This window comes from Artibeus jamaicensis, unplaced genomic scaffold (genome assembly GCF_021234435.1).
Source record: "Artibeus jamaicensis isolate MK-2021 breed Jamaican fruit bat unplaced genomic scaffold, CSHL_Jam_final scaffold_1964, whole genome shotgun sequence".
In the NCBI taxonomy this organism is placed as follows: Eukaryota; Metazoa; Chordata; class Mammalia; order Chiroptera; family Phyllostomidae; genus Artibeus; species Artibeus jamaicensis.
The window spans coordinates 38,187,578-38,212,724 of NW_026522030.1; the positions used below are offsets into that span (position 1 = coordinate 38,187,578).

The 25,147-nt window shown below is 44.3% G+C and overlaps 1 protein-coding gene across 3 annotated transcripts in view; it reads right to left on the bottom strand.

The window, feature by feature from the left end:
• TJP2 (tight junction protein 2) overlaps nucleotides 1–25,147 on the bottom strand; it is a 91,119-nt gene that overhangs the window by 60,065 nt on the left and 5,907 nt on the right. The window contains exon 1 of one of the 3 annotated variants that reach the window (XM_053656290.1): nucleotides 15,461–15,555. The exons of 1 other annotated variant lie outside the window; for it this stretch is intronic. Coding sequence is in view for 1 of the 2 variants with exons in the window: in XM_037157595.2 (XP_037013490.2) it covers nucleotides 10,299–10,358 (60 nt within the window). In the remaining variant the exon portion in view is untranslated. Of the gene's footprint in view, nucleotides 1–10,298; nucleotides 10,502–15,460; nucleotides 15,556–25,147 lie in introns of those variants that run through there. One more of the 3 variants, XM_037157595.2, reaches the window with a different exon arrangement.

The following is a 25,147-nucleotide window of genomic DNA, read 5'->3' on the forward strand; positions in this document are numbered from 1 at the left end:
GGGAAAATTACTTGAATGAAAAAAGATTCGCAGATATTCTAAAGTAAGAAAAATTCAGTTCTTTCTGCATGTGTGTGCCATTATTATAGGGAAATTTTGGCCAAAATTGATTCAAGATTTTTAAATGTCTCAAGAGCAATACATTATAGCTCACGTTTCATAATACACGTTAGAATTAGGACAGCTACTACTGCCAAATGTTCTGGTAGACTAGAGTATGCTGAAGCACAACACAGGATAAAAATCTAATCCCTCCATTTCATTTGTCAAAACATGAAGACACAGGGAGGAAAAGGGAATGTCCTCTTTAGCTCATCTATAAACCACATCTTTGTGTCACCTTTTACTTACTTTATTAAGAACACATCAGAATGACTTCAGAAAGACAAGTTTCTGAAGTTACACTTCATGAAGTTACACACCAAAGCAGCAGGTCTTAGAATTAAGGTACCTTTCAGTTTCTGCATTAATTTGTAGGCTTGCAAGTTATAATTTCCCAAGGGTATTAATAGAGAAAAGTGTCTAGAATCACGGAGCAGTAGATGAAAAAACTGAGAAACAGTGCCTTGCGTCAATGGAAGAAACATCCAGACCTGTAAAAATTTCGTGAGTTTATTTGAGCCAAACTGGCAATTGCTGGCAAGCAAACTCTCAATAGACTGAGAAAATGCTCCAGGAAATGGCTGTTTACCATTTATTTTGCACATCAGAATCAAAGGGGAAGACCCAAGGGGGCTATGTGAAATCCACTGTGACAGATTAGGGAGGGGGGAGAGAGTAAAGCAAGGAAATCTCTGGGATTAGATAAAAAGTAAAATAAATGAATAGACACACACTTATTCTACATTTGTGGGTACAGGACAGGTAACAGTCAACAATTAACACAGTAACAGTGAGGAGGTCTGTCGTCTCTGCTTTCGTTGTGCTTTAAGGGATCTGGACAAACAGGAAGTCACTCTGATGCTCCAAAGGCATGTTATCAGGTTTGTGACTGCAGATGCAACAAGACAACAGGCTTCAGTTAAGGTAAACACTGACCTTTGTTAGGGGAATACCCGCCTAGGACGTGATTGCCCACCACGTCCGCCCTGTGTGGTGACCAGTATCTTGCTGTGTATAATGCACACACTTTTGCCCAAACGTTGAGGGAAAATAAGGGCATGCATTTTCCATGGGTAGTACTAATTCTGCATCTACATAAATATTTTTAATTCTTTTACTTAGGCTTATGCATTAAAAGTGTAACTCTAAAAAGCAATATCGGTACCCATATACAAAAAAATATCCTGGAATATGATAACTGGCTGTTTCTAAATTAAACAAATAAAAAATTGAATCAAAAACTTAAAATGAAAGGTTTCTCCCCCACAAGTCTGGGCTAAAAACGTGGGTGTGCATTATGCACAGCAAACACAGTGCTTTCCGCCTCTGAGTGTGTAAGGCCGCCATGCGGGCCTATCCTGAGCTTGTCAGGTTTAGCATGTGGCCCTTTTTACACCCACACTTCTGTGACAGGTATGTCTTACGGCGGCATCCATACTCCGACAGGCGATGATAAAGTCAGAGGACCGATTCTGAACATGCCCTACAGAAAGCAGTCTCGCAGCTGCAGAGGCACCAATGGTCGTCTCAAGGTCTTTGGTCATAATCATGATACAATAAAGCATACCTGCTGCAGCTGAGGTCACCACTGCAACCCCAACAGGTGTCTATGAGCTGTACCTCCGGGCTCCCTACCCTATCAGCCACCTTGGGCTACTAATACTAAGGCTGCGAAAGTACCAAGGGACTTTGAAGGGCCTGGCTCTGGGTGGTAGCAGCTCTCTAACTTCCTCTGGAGCAAATCTGAAAGCTAGTGGTGGGGTCTGGGTTTTACATCCCTCCAGCCTTCCTACTGTTCTGGAGCCACTTAATTTTCCCTATTAAATCACCTACTCCCTGAAATAGCTAGAAAGTCATCAGCTTACTTCATGGAACCCTCACTGATAGGGTATGGCATGTCCATTTTACAGCTAAACATGAGAAAAGTAAATTGGCTAAGACCAAGGAAGTACTGGGTAAGACAAAAGAATTCAAACCCAGGTCTTTCTGACTTCAAAGTTACAAACACACGTCCACGCCATGGCAATTCTACTCCTAGGAATTTACACAAGAGAAATACATGCCAAAGTCCACAAAACAAGGTGTAGGTGATTTTTATAGCAGCTTTATTTATAATAGAAAAAGAAACTGACAATAACCCAAATGTCTATCAACAAAAGAATGGCTAACCAAACCGTGGCAAATTCCTATCACTGGAATACCATGCAGCAATAGAAAAGAACTAGAGAATCACGTAACAACACAGACAAATCTGACCAAGTTCACTGTGAGCAAAAGAAGTGGACACAAAAATCTTGATTTTATTTACATGGATCCTCTCAAGGCCAAGCTAAACCACTGCTCAGTGAAAGAAGTTAGAAGAGGGGTTCCCTTGCAGGTGGGGTAGTAACAGTCAGAACAGTGGCCACAGAGAACCTTCTCGAGTGGTGGAAAGTTCTCTTTTTTTGATCTGGGTGGTAATCACACAGGTGAATGCACTCATGCACAAGCTCACCTACCTCTGGGACTAGACAATAGTTTTGGCTGTGCAACTTTATAGACGCATTAAACGTCGCCAAACTATGGGCTTTCAAACAGTTGGTTTTATGTGTCATGTATTTTATCACAATAAAAAAATTACTAAGCTTTCCACTTGAGATTTGTGCACTTTTACTGTTTGAAAATTATATGTCAAGGAAACACCATAAAAATAATAATATATTAAAAGCTTCAGGATGAGTCAGCAGGCTTGGGAGGCCCAACTCTGGATACCACTGTTTCTATGGGAAAAGTTTTCCAAGTTTCTGACAAGTTTTTTTCAGCTCCACTCTTTGGTAAATTGAGTCAATTTACCTGCCTCTTCTTGACTCGAGTCAAGACATCTGCAAACTGCGCACTTGTGCAGTATCAGCAGACTAAATATTTCTCCCAGACCTTTGACTGAAATTCAAATTTAGGTTCTGCTAGAAAGAGGGCCACCGATAATCAAAATGCACTCAGAGCCTCTTCACTTCGACATGTCACCACTCGCCTGTTTTTAGGCTCTAAGAATAACAGCAGAGGGAAGAGCACAAATGTTTCCAGTTCCATTTCTGGAAAATTTCAATGGGTGTCTCAGATGCCACAAATCACTCTCCGCTCTCAAAACTCACCCAGACACTAAACAGACCAGCCCGAGGTAGGCGAACTGCTCTGCCTGAAGTTGGACTGAAAAACTCAGCTGTGCCTGAAGGGCTGCTGAAACGTGCATGACAGCGCCTGATGTCACAACAGTGAACAGCAGGCTCATCTTCAGCGCATTTGCGAAGAACAGGCCAGCAAGAGCTCCCAGCCAGTCAGCAGGCCTGCCCTACCTTCCCCCATCATGCCACAGCCATGTGGTCCCTGGGAGAGAAGCCCCCGGGAAAAGAGGGGAGTGTCGGAGTCCCCCAGGATACAACTTTTACTGGGGAGGGTGGAGGGGAAGAGGAAGGAGAAAATGATTCTAGTGAAGCTATGCAAGACGGCTTTGGTTGCTGGCTTGGGCTGCAGAGGAAGGAAGGGAATCCAGCACACCCTGTGCTGTTACATTATTTAAGATGCAACTGAATAATAGATCTTTCCATCACTTCGTGAGCTAAACAACTATAGCCACTCGGGTTCTCAGTTCACCTCTGAGACAAATGCCTTCCAGAGAGAATCCACTGGATCTCTTTTTAAATGAAAAAATAATAATAATAATAAACACAAAAGTTGTATACAGAGCATGGAAGAGACCATCGACTGTAACAACTCACTTCCCTACGAAGGAACTGAGAACTAGAACTGCGTGCTTCGGCTAAAGTCACCCAGCTAATTAGAAGGAGAGCTGATATGCCGCTACGGAAATGGTCTGTACGTAAGTTTGCACTCCTTTTCCTTTACAAACTTTCATCTGCTCACTATAGAGACATCAGGAATCCACTCTGCTAACTTCTCGATGCATCTTCAGTGCTGACTAGTCTGTGCAGCAAGTCTTCCCCAATCAGCCAGTTGGACGCAGCACACAGTAATGTGCCCTGTCTTCTGGGGTTACCAAGATGACTCACGCCGGGGAGGGGTTCCCAGCTGACTGGAAGTGACTGGCTGTCCCAGACGTGATACGGGCTCCAAGAAACACTAGCATGTGCACCCCAACCACTCACTGGCAAGAAGGCAGTTGAGTCAGTCTGAGGGAGGAAGTTAGCTGAGAGAGGAACAGGCTTCTCAAAATGAGCTCACCAGCAAGTTCCTTCCAAAGAACTGTTCTTTTCAAAAACAGAAATGGTTAGTTTTGCTAAATTAATTCCCTCATATAAGTTCATTCTGCTTTGCCAGATGTATTTGGCAACAGTCTTCCCAGGACTGGGAATGGGCTGCTGGTTTCTCATGGCACACATTCCCCCTGCTCCCCACTGTCAAGTTCCATCCCCCGGGGACACACACACTGCTCTGGAAGGCAAAAAGACACCCCACGACCTAGCACTGGGAAGGCTTCCTTTCAGACGGTGGCAACCAATGGCTCTCTGTGACTGAAAACACACAGCTACATTTGGAACGTCACTTGGTCCTGGGGAGCACAAAAGCCCTCGAAGCTCCACATCCTAGAAGAGTTCCTTAACTGCGACTGAGGACCAGAAAGCATTATTTCCCGTTCACCTTCAACTCAAGTAACACGATCTAAAGTGCCTGCTGTGTTCTCTCCTCCCCATCAAAGCTGTCTTTATTACAATGGCGAAGCTTTAACTGGCTTTTAATCATTATCTCTTCATTACAGCTTAATAACTGTTACCTACCCACAACAACCATCCCAATAATTCTCTCCCACAATGCATTATGTCTATTCCCTCCAAACGCCTCTGACTTGTGACTAATGATATTGTCACTAACTATAAATATGTAACTACAGTATGTATTTAGCCCCATGCTAATGCTGGGTACCTATCAGATGAGGTACATTATAATTAAAGTTTCCAAAGATGATGCTATTTTGTCTTGCGAACACAATGTTTATGTTTCAGATAGATGATGAAAGTCCACAGTAGAAATAATTACCATATTAATTAATTCTAAATCCACATTTACCTATGCATGTAGGGGAAGTTTAGTGAACAGTTGTATTCAAGGATATGACATAAAATCTTTGTCCTGATTTAGGTATGATTTACATTTTTTTGGTCTGTCCAGCTTCCTAAAACACAAACATGGATTTTACCCACGAGAATCTACCGAGTGTGCTGTCTCCGCCAGTATCACTCCTGCAACCCCGCATCCTTGCCGCCCCAAACACACACATGCATACAGTGTTGGGGGGAAAGAAACATAAATAGACTATAACCCAGGAGCATAACTAACTAAACATTAGTCTGATGGTTAATGCAGCGCGCTCTGCTCTGCACCTTACAATGCTGTGTGCGTGATGAAGTTTCATTCTGTTTTTAAGGTTAAAGACCTGATTTAACTTTAACCATCTGGCAGAGGCTTTAAACAAATATCTGTACTGATTGAAAATGACTAAAGTACAAGTTAGTAACGGAAAGCTTAGGATTTGGTGTCCATGCACAGGCACGGTCAGCGACTGGGTGACAAAAACAGTATTTCTATCCTAGTTATATTTACATAGGTGAACTTCCCATCACTCATTTTTCTAGGTCAAGGCAGAGTTACTTCTTTCCTATCTCAAGACTTCTAGTTCCCACGACAGTCCTGGGTAAAGCCTACTTCACAGACCACTGTGAGCTGCCTTTTGAAGTAAAACGCGTTTGCACGTGAGGCTGTCTGGTCCTCTCCATTCTGGAGCCTCGATAAAGGGCGAGCGAGATGCCCTTGATAACAGAGTGACGTCTGTCAGCAGTGCCCTTCTCATCCTCTGCTAAAAATGTCATTCCAGCAAACCTACAGCATTGCACAATGGCTCGTGGGAAGTGGAGAAAGGAATAAGAATCCAGCACCAAACAGCTTCACAAAGTCTGCAGCACCACTAGGAGAGCTCAGTGGACAACAGCAAGATGCATGTGAAGGCATAACGTCCATCAAATTCAACTGCCCTGGCTCTCTGGCCCATTCATTCTGGGCCTAACTTTGCTGACAGTGAGACCCAGGTTTACCTAGCTCTCCATAACCAAACTGTCACCTCACATTTTAAGCAGTATTTCCCAAGTCTCATATTTGAAGGCCTGCCTTCACAATTTTTGACTTATTCTCAAACCACTCATCTTGCTAATTGACTGTTTTTTTTTAATTCAACTGTTTTACTTAATACTTATTTTTGCCTCATTCTAAGTAATCTATCCATGCAATAAATGAGTTAGGTGGCTAGCTTTATTCTTAAAGTACAATATTCATGCACAGTAATTGAAAAATAGGATCTCTCCTTCTCTGCAGCACCTGTAAGTCTGGAAAACACTATTTGAGGGCCAGCAAGAGGCAGGGAAAATGCTTAATCAAATTCTTAGGTAGCCCTGACTGGTGTGGCTCAATGGGATGGGAGTCATCCTGCAAAGTGAAAGGTCACCAGTTCGACTCCCACTCAGAGCACGTGCCTGGACTGCAGGCCAGGTCCCTGGTGGAGGCCGTGCAGGAGGCAACCGATTGAATGGATGTTTCTCTCGCACATCAGTGTTTCTGTCCTTCTCTTTCTCCCTCTCCTCCTCTCTCTAAGAATAAAAAAAAAAATCTTTAAAAAAACTCTTGGGTATTTTTTCAATATGACAGTACTCAGTCTCTCTTCTGAGCTCACAGGTTATCGAGGCTGATGCAGCTTCAGATACAATGGCTGGCTGGGTGACGGAGGTGCTGGTTATTTCTAGGCCAAAAGGAAACCAGCACCTTCCCTTAGCAGGTCTGCTGGGGCCCTAGCAGTCAGTCACCGAGTCCTATTCTTAGAAGAGCATTTCCGAATTCAGTTAAGAAAATGGGAGCAGGCACTTTCCAACTCAGATCTCTGCCTCTCCTGTAATAATGTAAGCAGTGCGCGGGCCTCATCACTGCTTTCCTGGGTCACCTTTAACACTAGAACTAGGTCTGGCCAGTGTGGGTCAGTTGGTTGGAGCGCTGTTCCGCAACCAAAGGGTTGCAGGTTCGATTCCAGGTTGGGGCACCTGCCTGTACAGGAGGCAGCCAACTGATGTTTCTCTCCCTTTTTCTCTCTCTAAAAGCAATGAAAAAAAAATGTCCTCAGGTGAGGACAATAAAAAAACCTGGAACTAGGCATTGTCAGTATTGGATGTTGGGACTGATAACTTTTCAAATGTTATCTGATAACTTGTTCACTGCCAGTACATGAGTTTTAAAAAATGTTTAATGAGAATACCACCTCAGATCCTCATAAATGTGCTCGCTATAGAGGCATCTCCCAACAAGGATCATCATAAAAATTCTTGTGGGGGTGAAGTAGGTGCTAAGTAGATTTAGGGAAGATTTCTTTTTTAACGTTGGAAAAGTTCACAGTCATTGATGTTTTTAACCTGAAAATGGGTGTTAAATGGAACCTCTGAGTCTTTGTTTCTGACCCAGAAGTACCTTTGGATTTAGGATCAAGAGAGGTAATCTGCCCACCCACCCAATTTGCCAGGGAAAATGTCTCTCAATACCAAGGCTGGCCAGCCCACGCCTTTCTGACCAGCAGTTTCTGACCCCTGATGACTGTTTAGGGCCTAATTAATCAATGAGGCCTTTATAGGAAGTCACCTTCAACCTAGACAAATTAATCTGGGGCCACAACTCCTTACAGGGAATTCTTTTAGGGATTAGGCAAAAAAATTCTCTGACAGCTCACATTCTTGGTAGAGGTATGTTGAAAGTTTCAGCAGTGATTACTAACCCTTCCTACCTCTTCACCCCACCCCAGGCACGCCCACACCCCACACTTCACGCCACTCCCAAACCGAGTCTGCATGACTTTTTAAACTACCAGTACTCAGGACTATAGTGGCCCCGCCCTAGTTTCAAGAACATTATCTACCTCCTACTGAGAAAATCTTCGGGAGATAAAACCTTTGCAAACTCAATAGCCACTGGAGGAAGTTTATCATCCCCTTTGCATTCCCAGGCACTTTTGCAGAAGCCAAAAGGTTGGCCTGTGACCCTCTGTCAATGTACAAAAAAACTAGATCAAAAGTTAAACAAATGTAGGCAGAAGTCTTAGCAAATGGAATTCCCCAGGGAGGGATGTAAAAATTCATTGGTCATTAAGCATATGAGTGCCTCAAAAATAGTAATATTCCCTGTGTGGGGTGGAGCATTTACTAAGAAACTGGTGGGTCATTAACACAACAGGGATGTCTATGACTGTCTTACCCCTAAAGTTCCCGTGCCCGCATTCAAGGCCCTTCAAGAGAGTGTAATGTAAGTAACTCTCTTTACCCTGGACACCCACCTGGCACCCCCTACGTCCACTTCCAGATCCCACATACCTTATCCGCCCAGGACCCAACACTTACATAGTTTTCAGCACTCGTTTTGGTTCATCTTACTAGGTACCATTTACTTAGCACCCACCCACCACATGCCAGGCACCCTACATCATTTCATTCAGTCCTCACTTAGCCCTCTGAAGTGGGGGCATTGTTAGCCCCATTTTTTATAGTGGCTTACACCATAAAGTATCTGTTCAAACGCCACAGCAAGCATCCCTGGGGAGTGCGTACAGGACGTGTGTACCGCACACTCCCTCTCTCAGCCACAGGCATTCCAGCACAGCAGGCTGCAGAGTCTAAGGCACAGCCCTCGATTTTCAGGTCTAACAGACTCTTCAAGGCAGAAATTGAGTACCACTCACCCAGTAACCTCTCACAGTGAGGCGCACAGTAGGTGCTTATTTAAGTTATTAGAACGTATTAGCTGCCCACTCTTGAAAAAAAGTTGCAGGCAGTATTTCAAGGAAGAAAATTCCCCTTCATCAATCTCTGGCATCTGCTCTGAAAGAACTCAAGGAACGCATCAAAAGCCTAGTAAAGCAACTGCCCCTCATCTTCCCAAAGAGGGCAAGCTCCAGCCAGCATCCTGTCCATACTTCTAATTGGTCTTGGCTGTGTGCACGCTTCCCCAGCAGGACTGGGGCACAGGCACCCTCTTATCATTTGTGAAGCTATTCATGAAAATTTACTGAATAATCAAATTTCATTCTTAGGCGTGAGAGTAACTGGCACTTTGCTACAAATGCAATTACTCTTACTAATTTCTCACTTAAAACATCTCCTTCCCAGGTGTGTAGGTAGATGTGACCCACCGACTGTCTCTCCTGGGAGTGACCCTGACAAAGGCAGACCTGTTCTCCAAAGTGATTGTCGGGGCACCTACAGCCCTGCAGAAGAGGGCCTCTCTCCCTCTTTGCTACAATTCCCTGGGGCAGAGAATGGGAGTGTGTGATCCCAGGGCAGTTTCTTTGGTGCGAAGAGTCTCTGCTGAGAACCGCAGGGAAACCACAGCCATTACTCAGGGCAAAGAGCTGCCAGGGAAGCAGTGTTGCCTTTGAACTGAAGCGAAAATAGAGGTGGGAGGCTGTATTCCATTACTAAGCTCTGGAGCATTCACTCTCAAGTTTGTCCACACTTTGAGAATGTTAACACCCTGTAGTCAAAACTTTGATTATTTGCAACTTAAAATAAACTACTGTGTAAAATCAGAAGCTTGACAAATGAAGGCATAAAAGAAAAGGAACTAAATGACAGGTAAGATAATGCCAGAGTAGAAAGCATCCATTACTTTTTCCTGTGGTTTCTTCCAAAACTCCATCTCCATTTCCCACTGAAACCAACTTTTACCTATATTGCAGTGGCAGCGGATTTAAAGGGAAAAATGAAGATCCCGGTTTCTAAAGAACTGTCAGCTTGTCTCAAGCACACATGCCTGTAACTTTGATAGAGTGTGGTTTGAAACCGAAGGAACACACAAAGGCACACATAAGGCGACACAACAGGCTGAAGAGATGCCTGCCTCCAAGGCAGCAGGGATCCAGGACAGAGTGCAAGACAGTTTCCCCTACTCCTGACTTAATCTGAAACCCAAGTGACTTGAGGGGGGGTGGGGAGGGGGGAGAGAGAGAGAGAATGAATATCCAGGAGCCCTGGAGGGCCAGGCTTACCCCCGTCGCCCTCAGCCCCTCCTCCGGTTGGGAGAATCCCGGCTACCTACAGCATATCAGGAACGACCAAACAAGCTCTCCCAGACTCACTCGTGGCTACCCTTTTCCTAACCAATTAATGCACTAGGGTACTTACATGGTGCCAACCTGACAGCTCCCGCCGGGGTAGAAACCCGCGATCTCCTCGCACTAGCATCTCCGGCGCGGGTCCCGCGTGGACCCCGCTCCTCCTCCTCCACGCTGCGGGTCAGTCCTCGGACCTGCTGCCCCAGTGCCGGCCCGCGAGGACCCACCCCTTTGTCCCTCCTCCCGCGGTGGCGGCGTAGGTCCGCCCCCAGCCGGAGCTCAGCGCCTGTGTGCCCGCCGCTTGGCCCGGGAAATTCTCAAATGGGCCGCTACCACCCCCGCGCGGCCGGGGGGAAGGCTCACCCGCGCCGCGCCCCCAAGGCTCTCGCGGCAGGCGGCGTCACGCGCGACTCCCGGCTGCGGGCGGGAGACCGCGGCGGCCACAAGGAGACCCCGCGGCCCTAGCGTCCTGCTGCCCCGACGGCCGCACCATTACCCACCCCCGGCCGGCCGGATGGTTCGCTCCGCGGCGCGCACTGGGGCCCCTGGTCTGGCTCCGAGCGCGCGCGCCCCGGGAAGCGGTGCAAATTGTGAGTGCCGGGGTGAGCTGGGGACTGGCCTGCTAGTCCATGGGTGCTAACCTGGAGGCCGCATGGGCATCCTATACCTACACTTTTTGGAGAGGTTTACGGAGCCTCTTCGGTTCTCTTGCGAAAGAAAGAACTGGGGAAACTCCAGTTTTCTGTCCCGACCTGAGGCCTGCCCTGCCAGCCAACACATACACGGCATTCACTTTGCCCCACATTTCTCTGCTCAACAGCAGATTACCCGAATTCCAAGGGTATAAGATGTTGGTGTTAAATAATAAAAGATGGATTTTGAGGAAATATACATCTGCTTATGTCTCTGACACATTTCCAACAACTCCAGGAGATTGAAACTCCCCTCCCTGCATCAGCATTTAAAGGCTACCAGTAGGTAGGTCACAAACACTTATTGGCAGGATTCATCTAATTCAGCTCGGTACACTTACTTGTATTAAAAACTGTGTACAAAGAATCGTGCAAAATAAAAGCTTCCTTATTTTAAGGGCATGTATATTACTTGGAGAATCAAAACAGGTATGCTGACTAAAAATATAACGTTGGATTTGAAATCTAAGGAAACCACGTTGTAAGAGGAAAAAGGTGCGGCCCACCCTGCTCTTCTCTTAAATTGAAAAGCAAAGCTCCGCGCGGGCTCCCACGTAGAAAGTCAAAGGTAAGGGGTCTGATAGGATACAGATGTCGGGCTCTCTCCCTGAAAAGTTGCTTCACTTCCTGTCTCGTCCAAACAAGTTTGGCAGTTTATGTGGGAAAACAAGTCCAACACAGGCCTCCCGGTAAGTGTCAGGCTGCTGGCCTGCTTTGCGGCAGCTACGTGCGCACTTCTGAATCAAGAGCACTGGGAGCGCCATTTCCCAGTTTTTTTCAGGTCCCCGCAACCACACGTTTCGGGTGTCTCCACGGTGTAGGGTGTTACTCTCTTCATCTATGCACCATTTAAACGATGTTTCCAAAATTAGGTGGTGCTGACTAATAACAACAATGACAGCATTTGTGAACTGGTCACACCTCAGTGATGAGATTATATCACCAGCATTTAAAAAGGAAGAAGGGAATCCAGAATGTGGCAATTACCTCTGCCCAATTATTCCTTGTTTTTTCTTTCTTTCTAGAGTTGTGCTGTTCCATGTGATGACCACTTGCCACATGTGGATATTTTAGGTACTTAAATTTAAATTAACAAAAATGAAAGGAAATGAAAAATTCGGTATCTTAATCACACTAGTCCCATTTCCAGGGCTCCGTCAGCAGCCACAGGCAGCTAATGGCTGGCACGCAGGACAGTGTTGCTACAGAATGAACACTTGGTCATCGAGGAAAGTCCTAATGAACTACACTGCTCCAAATGAGGAAATAGCCCTATAGTAGAAATACCAATGTCCTGGCACTATAATAGTTCTAATTTAGATCACTGTTGAAAACACGATTGGGTAGATACAGTTGCATTGGTAGTGGCAGGCTAAATCAATGCAACTCTTTGGAGAAGCAATTTATAGGCTATATTTTTCATAATTGAAGTTGTACGTATAAATTTAAACCCCACTCCTGTAAGTTGTTTCTCCAAAGAACTTCTATCCAACAAGAAATCACTGAACACCTTCGGTCAAGCCAGAACCTGCTGATAAAAGACTCAGGCTCTCACCTGAGGGAGCTCAGCCTCCTCCTGTAGACCATCAGGAAGTAACCAAAAATGGAAAAGAGGAAGGGACGGAGGGAGGAACTGTGTATTCAGTGAGATTCCTGGAAGGCTTAGGGTGGTTTGAGGGCTTTCAGAAGAGGTTCCTCACTCAGACTAAGAGGATGAGGTTTACGAAGCCTTTTCAGAGATGGGATTACTACTCTAAAGGATGGGCGTGAATGAGTTTGTGAGACAAAAAGAGGGGGGAAAGCTTTCCAGGTAAAGGGAATAAATAACAAGTGAAGAAACAAGGAATGAAGAGAACATGGACTTGCTCTTGAGGGGCCAGGAGGTAAACAAAGCAGAAAATGAGATTAGACTGGCATTTTATACAGATCACGGTCAGCTTCTTGGAAGATGGGTTTATCACAGGGGAGCTGTGGGGAGGGTATCAGTAAGAAGGACAAGACCAGCAAAAAAAAAAAAAAAATTGATGTGGGAATGCAGGTGAGAGATGATGTGATGTGTTAGACAGTGTTAGATAAAAGGGCCAATTCAATAGAAGTTACGGAAGTACAGTCAGCTGACTGGATGACTGCCTGATTAGAAATGAGACAAGGAAGAGAGAAGTGAGTGTAAGGCAACTCTCAGGTTTCTGGCTTAACTAGGTAGATGACAGTGCCTTTTTACCAAAATAGTGAACATAGGAATGGGAGCAGACCTTGGGGGGGGGGGGGGGGGTTGAGGAAGACCAAAGAATTTAATTAAGGACCGATGGAGTTTCCAGGGCTATGGAGATGTTCAAGTGGCTACAATGTGCTGGGCACTATGAGCACTTGGACAGAGAGATCTGAGATGGAGGATCAGATTTGGGAATCACCAATATGTCAAGAAAGCTGAAGTCTCACAGAACTAGAATAAATAATCCAAAAATTTATATGGAGCCACAAAAACCTTATTTGACAAAGAAGAACAAAGTTGGAGGAATCATATTACCTGATTATTAAACTATACTACAAGGCCATAGTAATCAAAACAGCATGACACTGGCATAAAAACAGATACAAGAATCAACAGAACAGAATAAAGAGCCCAGAAATAAACCCATGCTTTTATGGTTAATTAACATTTTACAAAGGAGGCAAAAACATACAGTGGGGTAATGACAGTTACTCAATAAATGCTGCTGGGAAAATTGAACAGACATGTGTGAATGAATGAAACTAGACCACCTTCTTACATCATACACAAGAATAAACTCAAACTGGATTAAAGACTTAAATGTAAGATTCAAAACCATAAAAATCCTAGAAGAAAACACAGGCAGTAAAATCTGGGACATTTCTTATAGCAACATTTTGTCTGATATACCTCAGGCAAGGGAAACAAAAGAAAATGTAAACAAATGGGACTGTGTCAACCTAAAAAGGTTTTGCACAGCAAAGGAAACCATCAACAAAATGAAAAGTTAACCCACTAAATGGGAGAATATATTCACCCATGATACATCTGATAAGGTGTTAACAGCAAATATTTACAAAGAACTTATAATAAGACTCAACAACAACAACAAAAGCAATACAATTAAAAAATAGGAAAAGGATCTGAACAGATGCTTCTCCAAAGAGGGCATGCACATGGCCAATAGACATATGAAAAGATGCTCAACATCACTAATCATCGTAAAATGCAAACTAAAGCCCCAATGTGATATCGCCTCACACCTGTCAGAATGGCTATCCTCAATAAATCCACAAATGACAAGTGTTGGTGAGGCTGTGGAGAAAAGGAAAACCTCATGCACTGTTGGTGGGAATGTAGATCAATGCAGCCAGTGTGGAAAACAGGATGGAGTTTCCTCAAGAAATTAAACATGGAATGGCCTCATGAACTAGCAATTCCACTTTGGGGAATATAACCAAAGAAACCCAAAACACTAATTCTAAAGAATATATGCACCCCTATGTTCACTGCAGCATTACAATAGCCAAGATTTGGAGGCAGCCCAAGTGCCCATCAGTAGATGAGCAGGTAAAAAAGCTGTGGTGCATTTACACAATGGATACGACCTGGCTGTAAAACAGAAGGAAATCTTACCATTTGTGACAGCATGGATGGACCTATTATGCTGAGTGAAATAAGTCAGTCAGAGACAGACAAGTACCATATGACTTCACTCACATGTGGAATTTAATAAACAAACTAGAAACAGAACACAGACACAGAGAACAGACTGACAGCTGTCAGAAGGGAGGGGTTTTGGTAGCTGGACAAAAAACGTAAAGGGATTAGGCAAACAAACTCCTGTACACAGACAACAATACTGAGACTGCAGGGGATGGTGGCTGGGGGGCAGGGGGAGGGGAGTAAAGGGCGGATAAATGATGACGGAAGGAGACCTGACCTAGGTGGCAAACGCACAATGCAGTGTACAGATGATATGTTATAAAATTATATGTACGAGACTCACATGATTTCATTGGTCAATGTCACCCCAATAAATTCAATAAAAAAATTTTTTTAAAGAAAGAAAGAGAGCTGAAGTGATAAAAGGAAACGGAATCACAGACACACCTCAGAGATGTTGCAGGTTCAGTCCCAGGTCACACAAATAAAAGGAGCACTGCAATGAAGCAAGTCATAATCCTTTTGCTGGTGGAGTGACTTGCCTTGAATTTTTTAAAATACATCTGTGAAGCACAATTAAGTGCAGGGCAATTAAACGAGGTATGCCTGTGTTCAGAGACACCCTGTAAATTGAAGCTGAAAAGGATTAAGGATAGGACGCCTCCTTGGGAATGCCAACATTTAGGGAGCAAGCTCAAGTCCCCAGACCAGACACCAGAGAGAAACTGCCAGAAAGGGGGGCAAAAACCCACTGGAGCCAAGTGTCCAAAAAGTCAAGGGAAGAACGAATTTCAAGGAGGGGGGAATAGCCAACAACAAGCAACTCTGCAGTCAGTTAAGGTAAGAACAGAAGATGCTAATAAGAAGAGGACCAGCGCTCACCTTGGCTAGCGCTGTTTCAAGGGACAGAGGGGACCAGAGGTGAGATCACAGTGGGCGACTGGGAAGTAAGGCAGCTCTTCACTGTACGCCCATCCATGAGAATGCAGGAAGGGAACCATTCTTGTCCAGTGACAGAATGACACTATAAAATGACAGCAAGTCAACTGGCATAGCAAGCCATCACTTCAAACTCTAATAAGTCAGTCTATACAGCAACAGGGAGAATGGCATGATCATCAATGAAAAATAACACAAATCCTTTCTACAATGGCAACAATGAAAACTACAAAAAAGATTTGGAAAGTATATAGCAACATAATTTGATGAAAGGATAAGGTTGTATGCATTTTAAATTGTCGTTGTTTGTGCAGTGGACAATTGTTAAACACAATGTATGAAGTCTCTGAAACAACTTGGTCAGAAGACCTGGAATGTGATCAACTTAACACTTTTAACCAAATTTCCTCAAGAATGTTAAGATTTGGGGACACACACATGTACATATGCATATTTGTGTACAGAGGTCTGTGCAAAAGGTGTCCAGACATGTGATATGAAAAATAGAGACATTTATTGAAGATACAAGACATAAGAAACATTGTACACAGGACAATGACTCCTCAGTCCCCTTAAAAGCAGGCACCTTGGGGCCTCACACAGCTCTCCCAACCACCATCAGCTGCCCCATCATATTTTCCTGAACCTTAGCAATGGCCGAAAATGTCTTCCCTTTCAAAGGTGATTTTAGTTGTGGGAAAAGGCAGAAGTTTCAGGGTGCCAAATCTGGGCTGTAGGGGGCTGAGTCACCTGGGTGATTTGATGTTTCACCAGAAAACTACATAAGCCATGATGCATGAATAGGCGTGTTGTTGTGATGAAGCTGCCAATCACCAGTTGCTCATAGCTGTGACCTTCTGAATCATCCAAATAGTTTCTGTGGAGGAATATTCAAACTTAACATAAAATCGGATGCAGATTCGTTGCTGTACTCATTCAGTCATTTTTAATGCGATGGCCACACAGTACACATGCCAATTCAATGGCATCTACCGCCCCCACTGACTAATACAGTGAAGTCATTATTGTTCACACATGTGCACTCCAGTCCACTCTCCTTGGCTGCCAGGTTACATCAATGTCACACAAACCAATGTCATTATATTAACAATGGCTGGACTTTTTCCAGACAAACCTTGTGTGTGTATGTGTGTATATTTGCAATATGATTATAAAGTCTCACTAAATGAGAGCAAAGGAGTCTGACGTTGAAAAGTTTATAGGTTAGTGAGCCATTTAGTTGCTTTGTACGCTGAAGAGCAGACTGGAGTCATAAACACACTCTCCTTCAATGAACATGTCTTGAATATCTGCCATGTATGTACCCTGGGGTGGATACAAAGAAGAAAAAGGCAATATACAATGAAGGGGGCCTGCTCACAGTGTGATAAAGACAAAGACACATAAACACATGATGACAAGGCACAAGAACTGCACAAGTACAGGTATGACTAAAGCTATGAGGCAGCAGCTAAAACTCTGCCCAAGGGAGGGGCACTTTTCAAGAGAAAAGGCCTGGCATTTCCTCACCTTCCCAGTGGTGGCCTTTTCTCTCCTGACACCTCTTACCCTTCTCAGTCCAAACAACCATATCAATAACCCAGCACATTTTCCTAAAGGACTCCTTCCACAAGCAGCCAGCCACCCCTCAGACCCTGCAAAATAACATCCAGGAGAGAGACACCAAAACTTTTGCTCCACCCTGGCTAGTGTGGGTCAGTTGGTTGGAGCAGCATCCCATAAAACAAAAAGTTGCAGGTTTGATTCCCAGTCGGGGCACATGCCTAGGCTGCAGGTTCAGTTCCCAGTCAGGGCATGTATGAGAGGCAACCAATCAATGCTTCTCTCTCACATCACTGTTTCTCTCCCTCTTTCCCCCATCCCTCCCCCTCTCTCTAAAATTAATAAGCATGCCATTGGGTGTGGATTAAAAAAATAAAACAAAATCTCATTTAAAAAAAAACTTCTGCTCTGACCCTCATGCTTTCATTTTTAGTTATTTTGTAAGTATATTTTATTGATTATGCTATTACAGTCATCCCAATTTCTCCCCCTTTGCCCCCCTCCACTGGTTCCAGCCTTCCCTCCAGTGATTCTCCCCTGCATAGTTCACGTCCATGGACTGTGCATGTAAGTTCTTTGGCTCCTACATTGCCTATACTGTTCTTAACCACCCCCTATTTTGTACCTACCCAATTATGCTTCTAAATCCCTATACCTTTTCCTCATTCTCCCCTTTCTCCCTCCTAGCTTATAACCCTCCAAATGATCTCTGTATCTATGATTCTATTCCTCTTCTAGTTGTTTTTGTTTTTTAGATTCTGTTGTTGACAATTGTGAGTCTGTTGTCATTTTAATGTTAATAGTTTTGATCTTCTTCTTTTTCCTAAATAAGTCCCTTTAACATTTCATGTAATAATGACTTGGTAATGATGAACTCCTTTAGCTTTACCTTGTTGGGGAAGCACTTTATCTGCCTTCCATTCTAAATGATAGTTTTGCTGGATATAGTAATCTAGGTTGTAGGTCCTTGCTTTTCACCACTTTGAATATTTCTTGCCAATCCTTGCCTGCAAAGCTTCTTTTGAGAAATCAGCTGACAGTCTTATGGGAACTCCTTTGTAGGTAACTGTCTGCTTTTCTCTTTACCTTTAACCTTTTTCATTTTAATTATGGTGTGTCTTCGTGTGGACCTCTTTGGGTCCCAGTTGTTTGGGACTCTATGTGCTCCTGGACTTGTATGTCTATTTCCTTTGCCAAATTAGGGAAGTTTTCTTCCATTATTTTTTCAAATAAATTTCCAATTTCTCGCTCTTCCTCGGGTACCCCTATGATTCGGATGTTGGCTGTTTTGGAGATGTCCCAGAGTTCTCTTAAACTATCATTCTTTTTTTTTTAATTCTTGTTTCTTCATTTTGTTTTGGTTGAATGTTTATTTCTTCTTTATGTTCCAAATCACTGATTTGAATCCTGGCTTGCTTCCCTTCATTGTTGGTTTTCTGTAGATATTTTCTTTTATTTCCCTTAGTAAACCTTTTTTTTTTTCCCTTATGGCTTTTGCCATTTTCAATGAGATCTTTAAGCATTCTGACCACCAGTGTTCTAAACTCTGTGTCTGATAGGTTGGCTATCTCTGCGTCACTTAGTTCTGTTTCTGGGGTCCTGTTCCATTCCTTTATTTGGGCCATATTTCTTTGTCTCCTGATTTCGGCAGCCTCCCTGTGTCTGTGTACTAGATAGGACTGCTTTGATTCCATTTTAGCACACCTTGTTAGGTTGTAGGGGGCAGAGCCTTGGGTATTCACCAGAGCAGAGCAACTGTGGCTCCATGTGTGGGAGAAGGGTCAAAGAGGGGGCAATGACGCTGCTGGCTAACATCTGGGGGGCTTGCCTGGCCTGTGCCACATTTCCAGTCACTTCACCCACTTCTGGTATGAGACTGGCACCCCTCCAGCTGCTGTCCTGGTTGTGGTTCCCTGGGTGGGTGGGTTTGCGTATATACCAGCAGTTTACCACCAGAAATTATGAGGCTTTATATTTCCCCCCTAGCGCTGGAGCCTTGGGTTACATGGTCTGGCTTGGGGCATGCCTCACTCACTCACAAGGTGTACCCCTGATCTTTACCCACTGCATGTGAATGTGGGGCTGCCGCTGCCTCACCTTGCTGCCTCTCGGCCTCTCCATCCCCAGCTGGCCACAGCCACACAGAGTTCTCTCCTCCCTGACTTCCAGTCTCTGCCCCTCCCACCCATCTGGATGAACATAGCTTTTTAGAATTCTTGGTTGTCGAACTTCCATATAGTTCTGGGTGTTTTTCTGGGTGATTTTCTGGCAGTTCTGGGTGTTTTTCATTTTTAAGTTAATTGTGTTCCTTCTTGTGGTTGTGCAATGAAGCAAGGCTTGTCTACCTTAATACTACTCTTGCTCACTTTCCAAGTCGAACTCCTGTATGTACCTGAGAAAGACATTGTGAGCACAGAGCAGGAAAGCAGCTGTCCACAAGCCAGGAAGAAGACCCTCAAAAAGAACCAGCACCTTGATCTGGGACTTCTCAGCCTCCATAATCACACGGGGGGAAAATGTCCGTTTAAGCCACCCAGGCTGTGGTATTTTGTAACAGCCTCCTGTGCTAAGACCGCCTCTAAATCCTGCATGAGCTGACCTTGCTGCCTTCTCCATCCTCAGCTCATCCTCCACTCTCCCAAGCTTACTTCCTGGAGCCACACTGGCCTTTCTTCATGGATGTTGCAGTTGAGATACTGCCATGTTCCTTCCTGCCCCAGAGCCTTGGTTCAAGCGCTCTGCCTGGACCCAGTGCTCTGCCTGGACCCAGCGCTCTGCCTGGACAGAGCCAGGTCCTGCTTAGATTTCTCTTTCCATCTAACATGGGAAGCACCCCTTGAGGGCACTACCAGGAAGCAATGCCCTCAGGAGAGAACCAAGTTTAAGTTAAAGCAAAGAGACAGAGTCCAGTTGAATGTTTTGCTCATGGAGGAATAATCACTTGAGAGCACAGTGCAAAGGTGTGAAAAGATGAGGCCAGTGGGTGGTCTGCTTAGAGCGTGAGAAACCTAGAGGGCCTCCAGCAGAAGGCGAGAGTGTCCCAAACAAGCAAAGGAGCCTACTACCCACATCTCCCCCCTTTTAACTTTATTATTAGCATCACTACTATTAGTAATACATTGGCATGGCTGTTATTAGCACTGCAATGAAAAGAAGTTAGAGTAAGCACAAAAGTGATGAAAACAAAGCGATCAGACTTAGAGGGAGAGAATGTTCTCAGTCCTCAGTGGATGGTGCCTTCCATTCACCCTCCCTTCTCCCTACTGATGGCACAAATCCCAAACCCAGCATCCTCTCCATGGTGTTTCTGGGTACACGATGGGGTTAGCTGGCCACAAAGTTGACAAAAATCACTGTGCGATTCAGAGTCAGCTGTGTGCTGGGTGGGTTATGAGTCTGAGGAGGGCCTGGACTGGTGTTGGGGGAGTTCTGCTTGAAGGGCTGGCTGCACCTTTTGGAGCCCAGTCCAGTGCCGACGAGACCTGCTGGGAGAGAGCTCTGCCCTGCGCAGGCTGCCCTGGGTCCTCAGAGGCACGTGCTCCGTGTTTCCACAGCTTTTATACTTTTACGGCGGCTTGTACTGCAGACCCTATGAAATCCACACTCTTCCCGGCACAGACACCACTTCTTATCCCACCATTAGAAAAAAAGATGCTGATAAACAATGGTCAATGAAATGAATGTTATATGCCAAAAACTTTCAAGCATTCTTTTAGCTCATTTTTTTACAGATTTTGTTTATTTATTTTTAGAAAAAGGGAAAGAGAGGGAGTGAAACATCAATGTGAAAGAGAAACATTGATCCATTTCCCTCTCACACCCTCCCCCCCAACCAGGGACTGAACCCGCAACCCAGGCCCGTGTCCTGACCAGGAATCGAGCAGGTGAACCTTCACCTTGATGGCCAGCACCCAACCCACTGAGCCACACTAGTCACGGCTAGCTCATTTAATGCGAATCCTGGCAATGCCCCTGCCTGCTTGCTATTACCACCCCACTTTAGAGATGAGGAAAAGGAGCTCCAGAGAAGAAAAAGCATGAGGTCATCACAGGGCAGATGGTGGATGAGAATCCAAACTCACGTCTGTCGGATGCAAAGCCCCTTCCCACCACTGCTCTCTGGCCCCTGTGTTCACTGTGAGACAACTGCATGGAGTAGCGGGGAGAGGAGGGCTTCGTTTGTGACTGTTGTTGCCCTTTGATTCCTTTTTTTAATTAACAGATTTTAGAGAAAGAGAGGAAAGAGGCAAAACATTGGTTTGTTGTCCCACTCATTTATGCATTCATTGGTTGATTCTTGTATGTGCCCTCACAAGGGGTCGAACCTGTAACCTTGGTGCATTGAGATGATGATCTAACCAATCGAGCTACCAAGCCAGGGTGCCCTTTGGCTCCTTTTAACAGAACTCAGGAGGGTTTTTGCGGACACAGCACTTGAACAATGCTGCGACATTATGTTTGTGAAACTCCTCCTGTGCAACATTATAAAGGTAAATGCCACAGATGCCATTTGACTCGAGCCCACGGGCTGGTAAGTTAGAACCCTTGATTCCAATGTGATTCTGGGGTCTACCTGGATTTCGGAGCTCCCTCTCCCTAAACAAGTACCTGTTAAGAAAACACCTGGTAAGTTCACATTTTCACTAAGTAAAAAGGGCCTCCTCTCACAGGTGTGGGAGGGAATCTGAGGTGAGAGAGGCCCCGGGGACTGTCTGCATAAGGCACACAGTCCTCCAGGGAAACCTGCACCACCGCTGGCAACACCTGAATTGCTTAAAATAAAAACATATCACCAGGATCCTCTAACCCTAAGAATTCAGTATCCCCGATGGACACAGATTAAAGTTGTTGCAGAGTCTCCTAGATTTTCAGAGAAGTCTCCGAGCTGAAAGGGGCCTTAGAAAAATGCTGCAGAGAGACAGTTTTCCAGGGAAGCCATGCAAATTAGCACAGCCTCTTAAAACAAAGGAAGCTGGGCCTGGACAGGGCACCTCCAGGAGGCATTCAATAACCGTGGAAAGTGTGGCTGGGAGCACTCCTGTTTCTATAGGACAGAGCCCTAAATTTCTCTGACAATAAGAATCACCCGACATCCAAGACCAGTCCCCTGAGACTCGGATTCAGTGGGTGTGAAAGGGGCCTGAGGAATGGACATTTTTAGCATTCACCCTAAGACGAGTTGCATTTGGAGGGAGGTTTGGGAAATTCTGCGAAGAAACCATAAGATTCTCTGACACAAGACAGAAAGATTGTCATTTTGAAGGAAAGTAAAACATTTTGAAGGTCAGAAAATAATTCTCTCTTTGCAAAATGATGTCTTTGGTTTACAAAAGAGAACGTCTAGTCCTACAATTGTTTTTGTTAGGTTTATTGACACATATATTTGTATATAGACATAATTTAGATTTCAATCATTTTTATATAAATGATATTTGTGCATTTACCCAAACTATATAGCAGATCATAAAAATGTAGCAAAATGCCATTAAAATGTCACTCCAGAGCAAACTACTGTTACCAACTGGAGAAGCATCCTTCCAGGTACCTCCCCCGGCAGGTAAGCAGGTAGATACCGTGTGCAAAGTCATACACTGGGCTCTGCCAGACACGCCCTCCCTCTGTTATTCTACATAAGAATATTGCTTGACTATTTTTTCATGGCAATATATCGAGCTATATCATCATTTTTATCTGCATAATATTCCATTTGTATGAATATAGTACTGTACCCTGCTAAATACATTCTTATATTTAAAGTTCTTTTTACAATTGGTATAGGGGACAAGAAAAAAATCAGATGGATGAAACTCCTAGGGTTTGTTTTGCAGTGATAATGAGGAAGCAAGTAGCTTGCAAGACTTACGCTGAAGTTATAAGAGGTGTCTAGTGTAGACAGTAAGTTAGTAGCTGTAGGATGTGTTAAAGATAAACAACAACTGGAGCATTTGTGTGTTAAATATAGATGAAAGGAGTAAAACAAATGAGAGCATTACTTAAAAAAAGAATGAGATAGAGGAGGGGAAGTAAATCTTAAATAGTAATCGGCTAATAAAATATACTTAATTTAATAAATGTTTCATGTATAATTTTATTTTAGATATATCAATATAAATAAAATCTTATATAACTTATTATTTTATTGTTAATGATAAATATTGTCTACTTAATACAATATTAATATTATATAAAGCTCAGCTCATGTCACCTCCAGATTGACAGCTATGTCATCCCCACATTGGTCACCCATTGGTGATACCCAATATATCCAAAGAAAGCCCCAAATATCCTCTGTGCTGAAACTCAGATAAAACGCCAATTGCTGGTGAGAGCTATCAGCCAGGCGTTCTCGCCCTGCATTCCTCCGACAGCAAGCATGAGTTGGCCTCAGACACCTTCCATCTGCTGAGACCCTCCTTCGCCCTCAACTCTGGTCTTTGTGAGCGCACTCTCTTCCGGGAAAGCAGGCGCCGCAGAGACCCAGGGCAGGTGAACACTGCAGGCACAGACCTCTACAGGTATGGACCCTGTACCCGATTCGTACCCCAACGTAATTGTAGTAATATGTTCTGTTCCCTTCCCCTTGCTTCTTGCTGTGTGTTTTCATGTTGAAATAACTAAACGAATGGTGCAAGTGGGCCAGCTGATTTCGGTCTCTGATTGTCTGTGTCCCAGGACGTCTGGGAAAGCTTGTGGGGCTGAGTCCTTGGGGGCCAAGGTGCACGAAGCTCATCTGCACCACTCCCAGAGAAGCAAGCAGGGCGCGGAACCACGAGGAGTGAAGTCGGGCTCCCAGAAGGCACATCCAGCTCTTTGCTGACCGGGGGTGTGAGACTGAGATTAACACAAGAGTGAAAACGTTCATTCAATTTCAGGAACGTATGGGGCTTTCGGCTTTTCCCAACTCTTAAAATTATTATCTAAGGTTTTAAATAAATCCACCAAGATTTATTTCCAAGAGATTTAGAGCTCTCTGAGATTTACATTCTGTGCACTAAATCACATAAAGCATTTTGTATTGTTTTTCTGAAGGAATCCTAGCTATCTGCCTCTGCTGGAGCCATCCCAGTTGATAAAGTATTTGGGTTCTTGTTCTTGATCTTTAGAAAGCGTCCCCTTTTCCTGCTGCACATATTCTGCTGAGCTAAAGCCAACAGGAGAGACAAACTTGACTTTAACACACGATGGAGCCTCTTCCGAAGTGGGCTGGCAGAGTTATTTTAGTAACCAGACTCAACATCTGAAGTAAAAATAATCACATATATAATTATTTTGATTTTTTGAATATCAATAATTATATTACAATACCAATCTCAAACACTAACAATAATAAAGTAATTACATGTTCTCAAAAATCAATAATTATTTTACATAGCACTATAATTATGATTAGGTTGGGGAATCCTGTCCAAGGTGTTTTGTCTAATCTCACTATATAACTAATTACCTGAAAACAAGTTAAAAATTTGGCTGAATTGAAAACTGCTGTCACCAACTCAACAGATAAATATGTGATAAGTACCAAAATGCAGGATCCAGTGACGACACCCATCCCAACCAGAAGCTACTTGAAGATTCTTTGCCTCAGTTTTATCTGGTTACATGGGACTCATACAGGCTTCCCCACCCAGCCCCAGCCCCAGCCCCAGGCAGCCAACACAGGCAGCTGCTCAGCACTGTGCCTGCTCACTGCAAATCAGACCGCACCTCCCAGCCAGGGCAGCATTGGACACCAGAGGATTTGCTCAGGTAGTGCAGTGCGGAGCCCACAAGGTACCCGGAGACCAGTCACTGAACCCTGAAGTGACTGGTATAGGTGGAGGGGAAGGTGTTGGAGAGAAGGGCAGGTGGTGGTAAGGAAAATAAGCAGGCAGAGTTACAATCCCCTAGTCATCTTTTAATTCTGAGGTTCTGGATTGTCTTCAACATGCAGGAGTGTAATTACATTCACATTTCAGAAGCTAGCTTTTGAGTGTTACTCATCTGTGTGCTACACTCAAAACGTTCAGACATCTCTGATTTTCAGAGATAGGCCTGGGGGCCGACACCTGTCTTGTTGATTTCATGAGT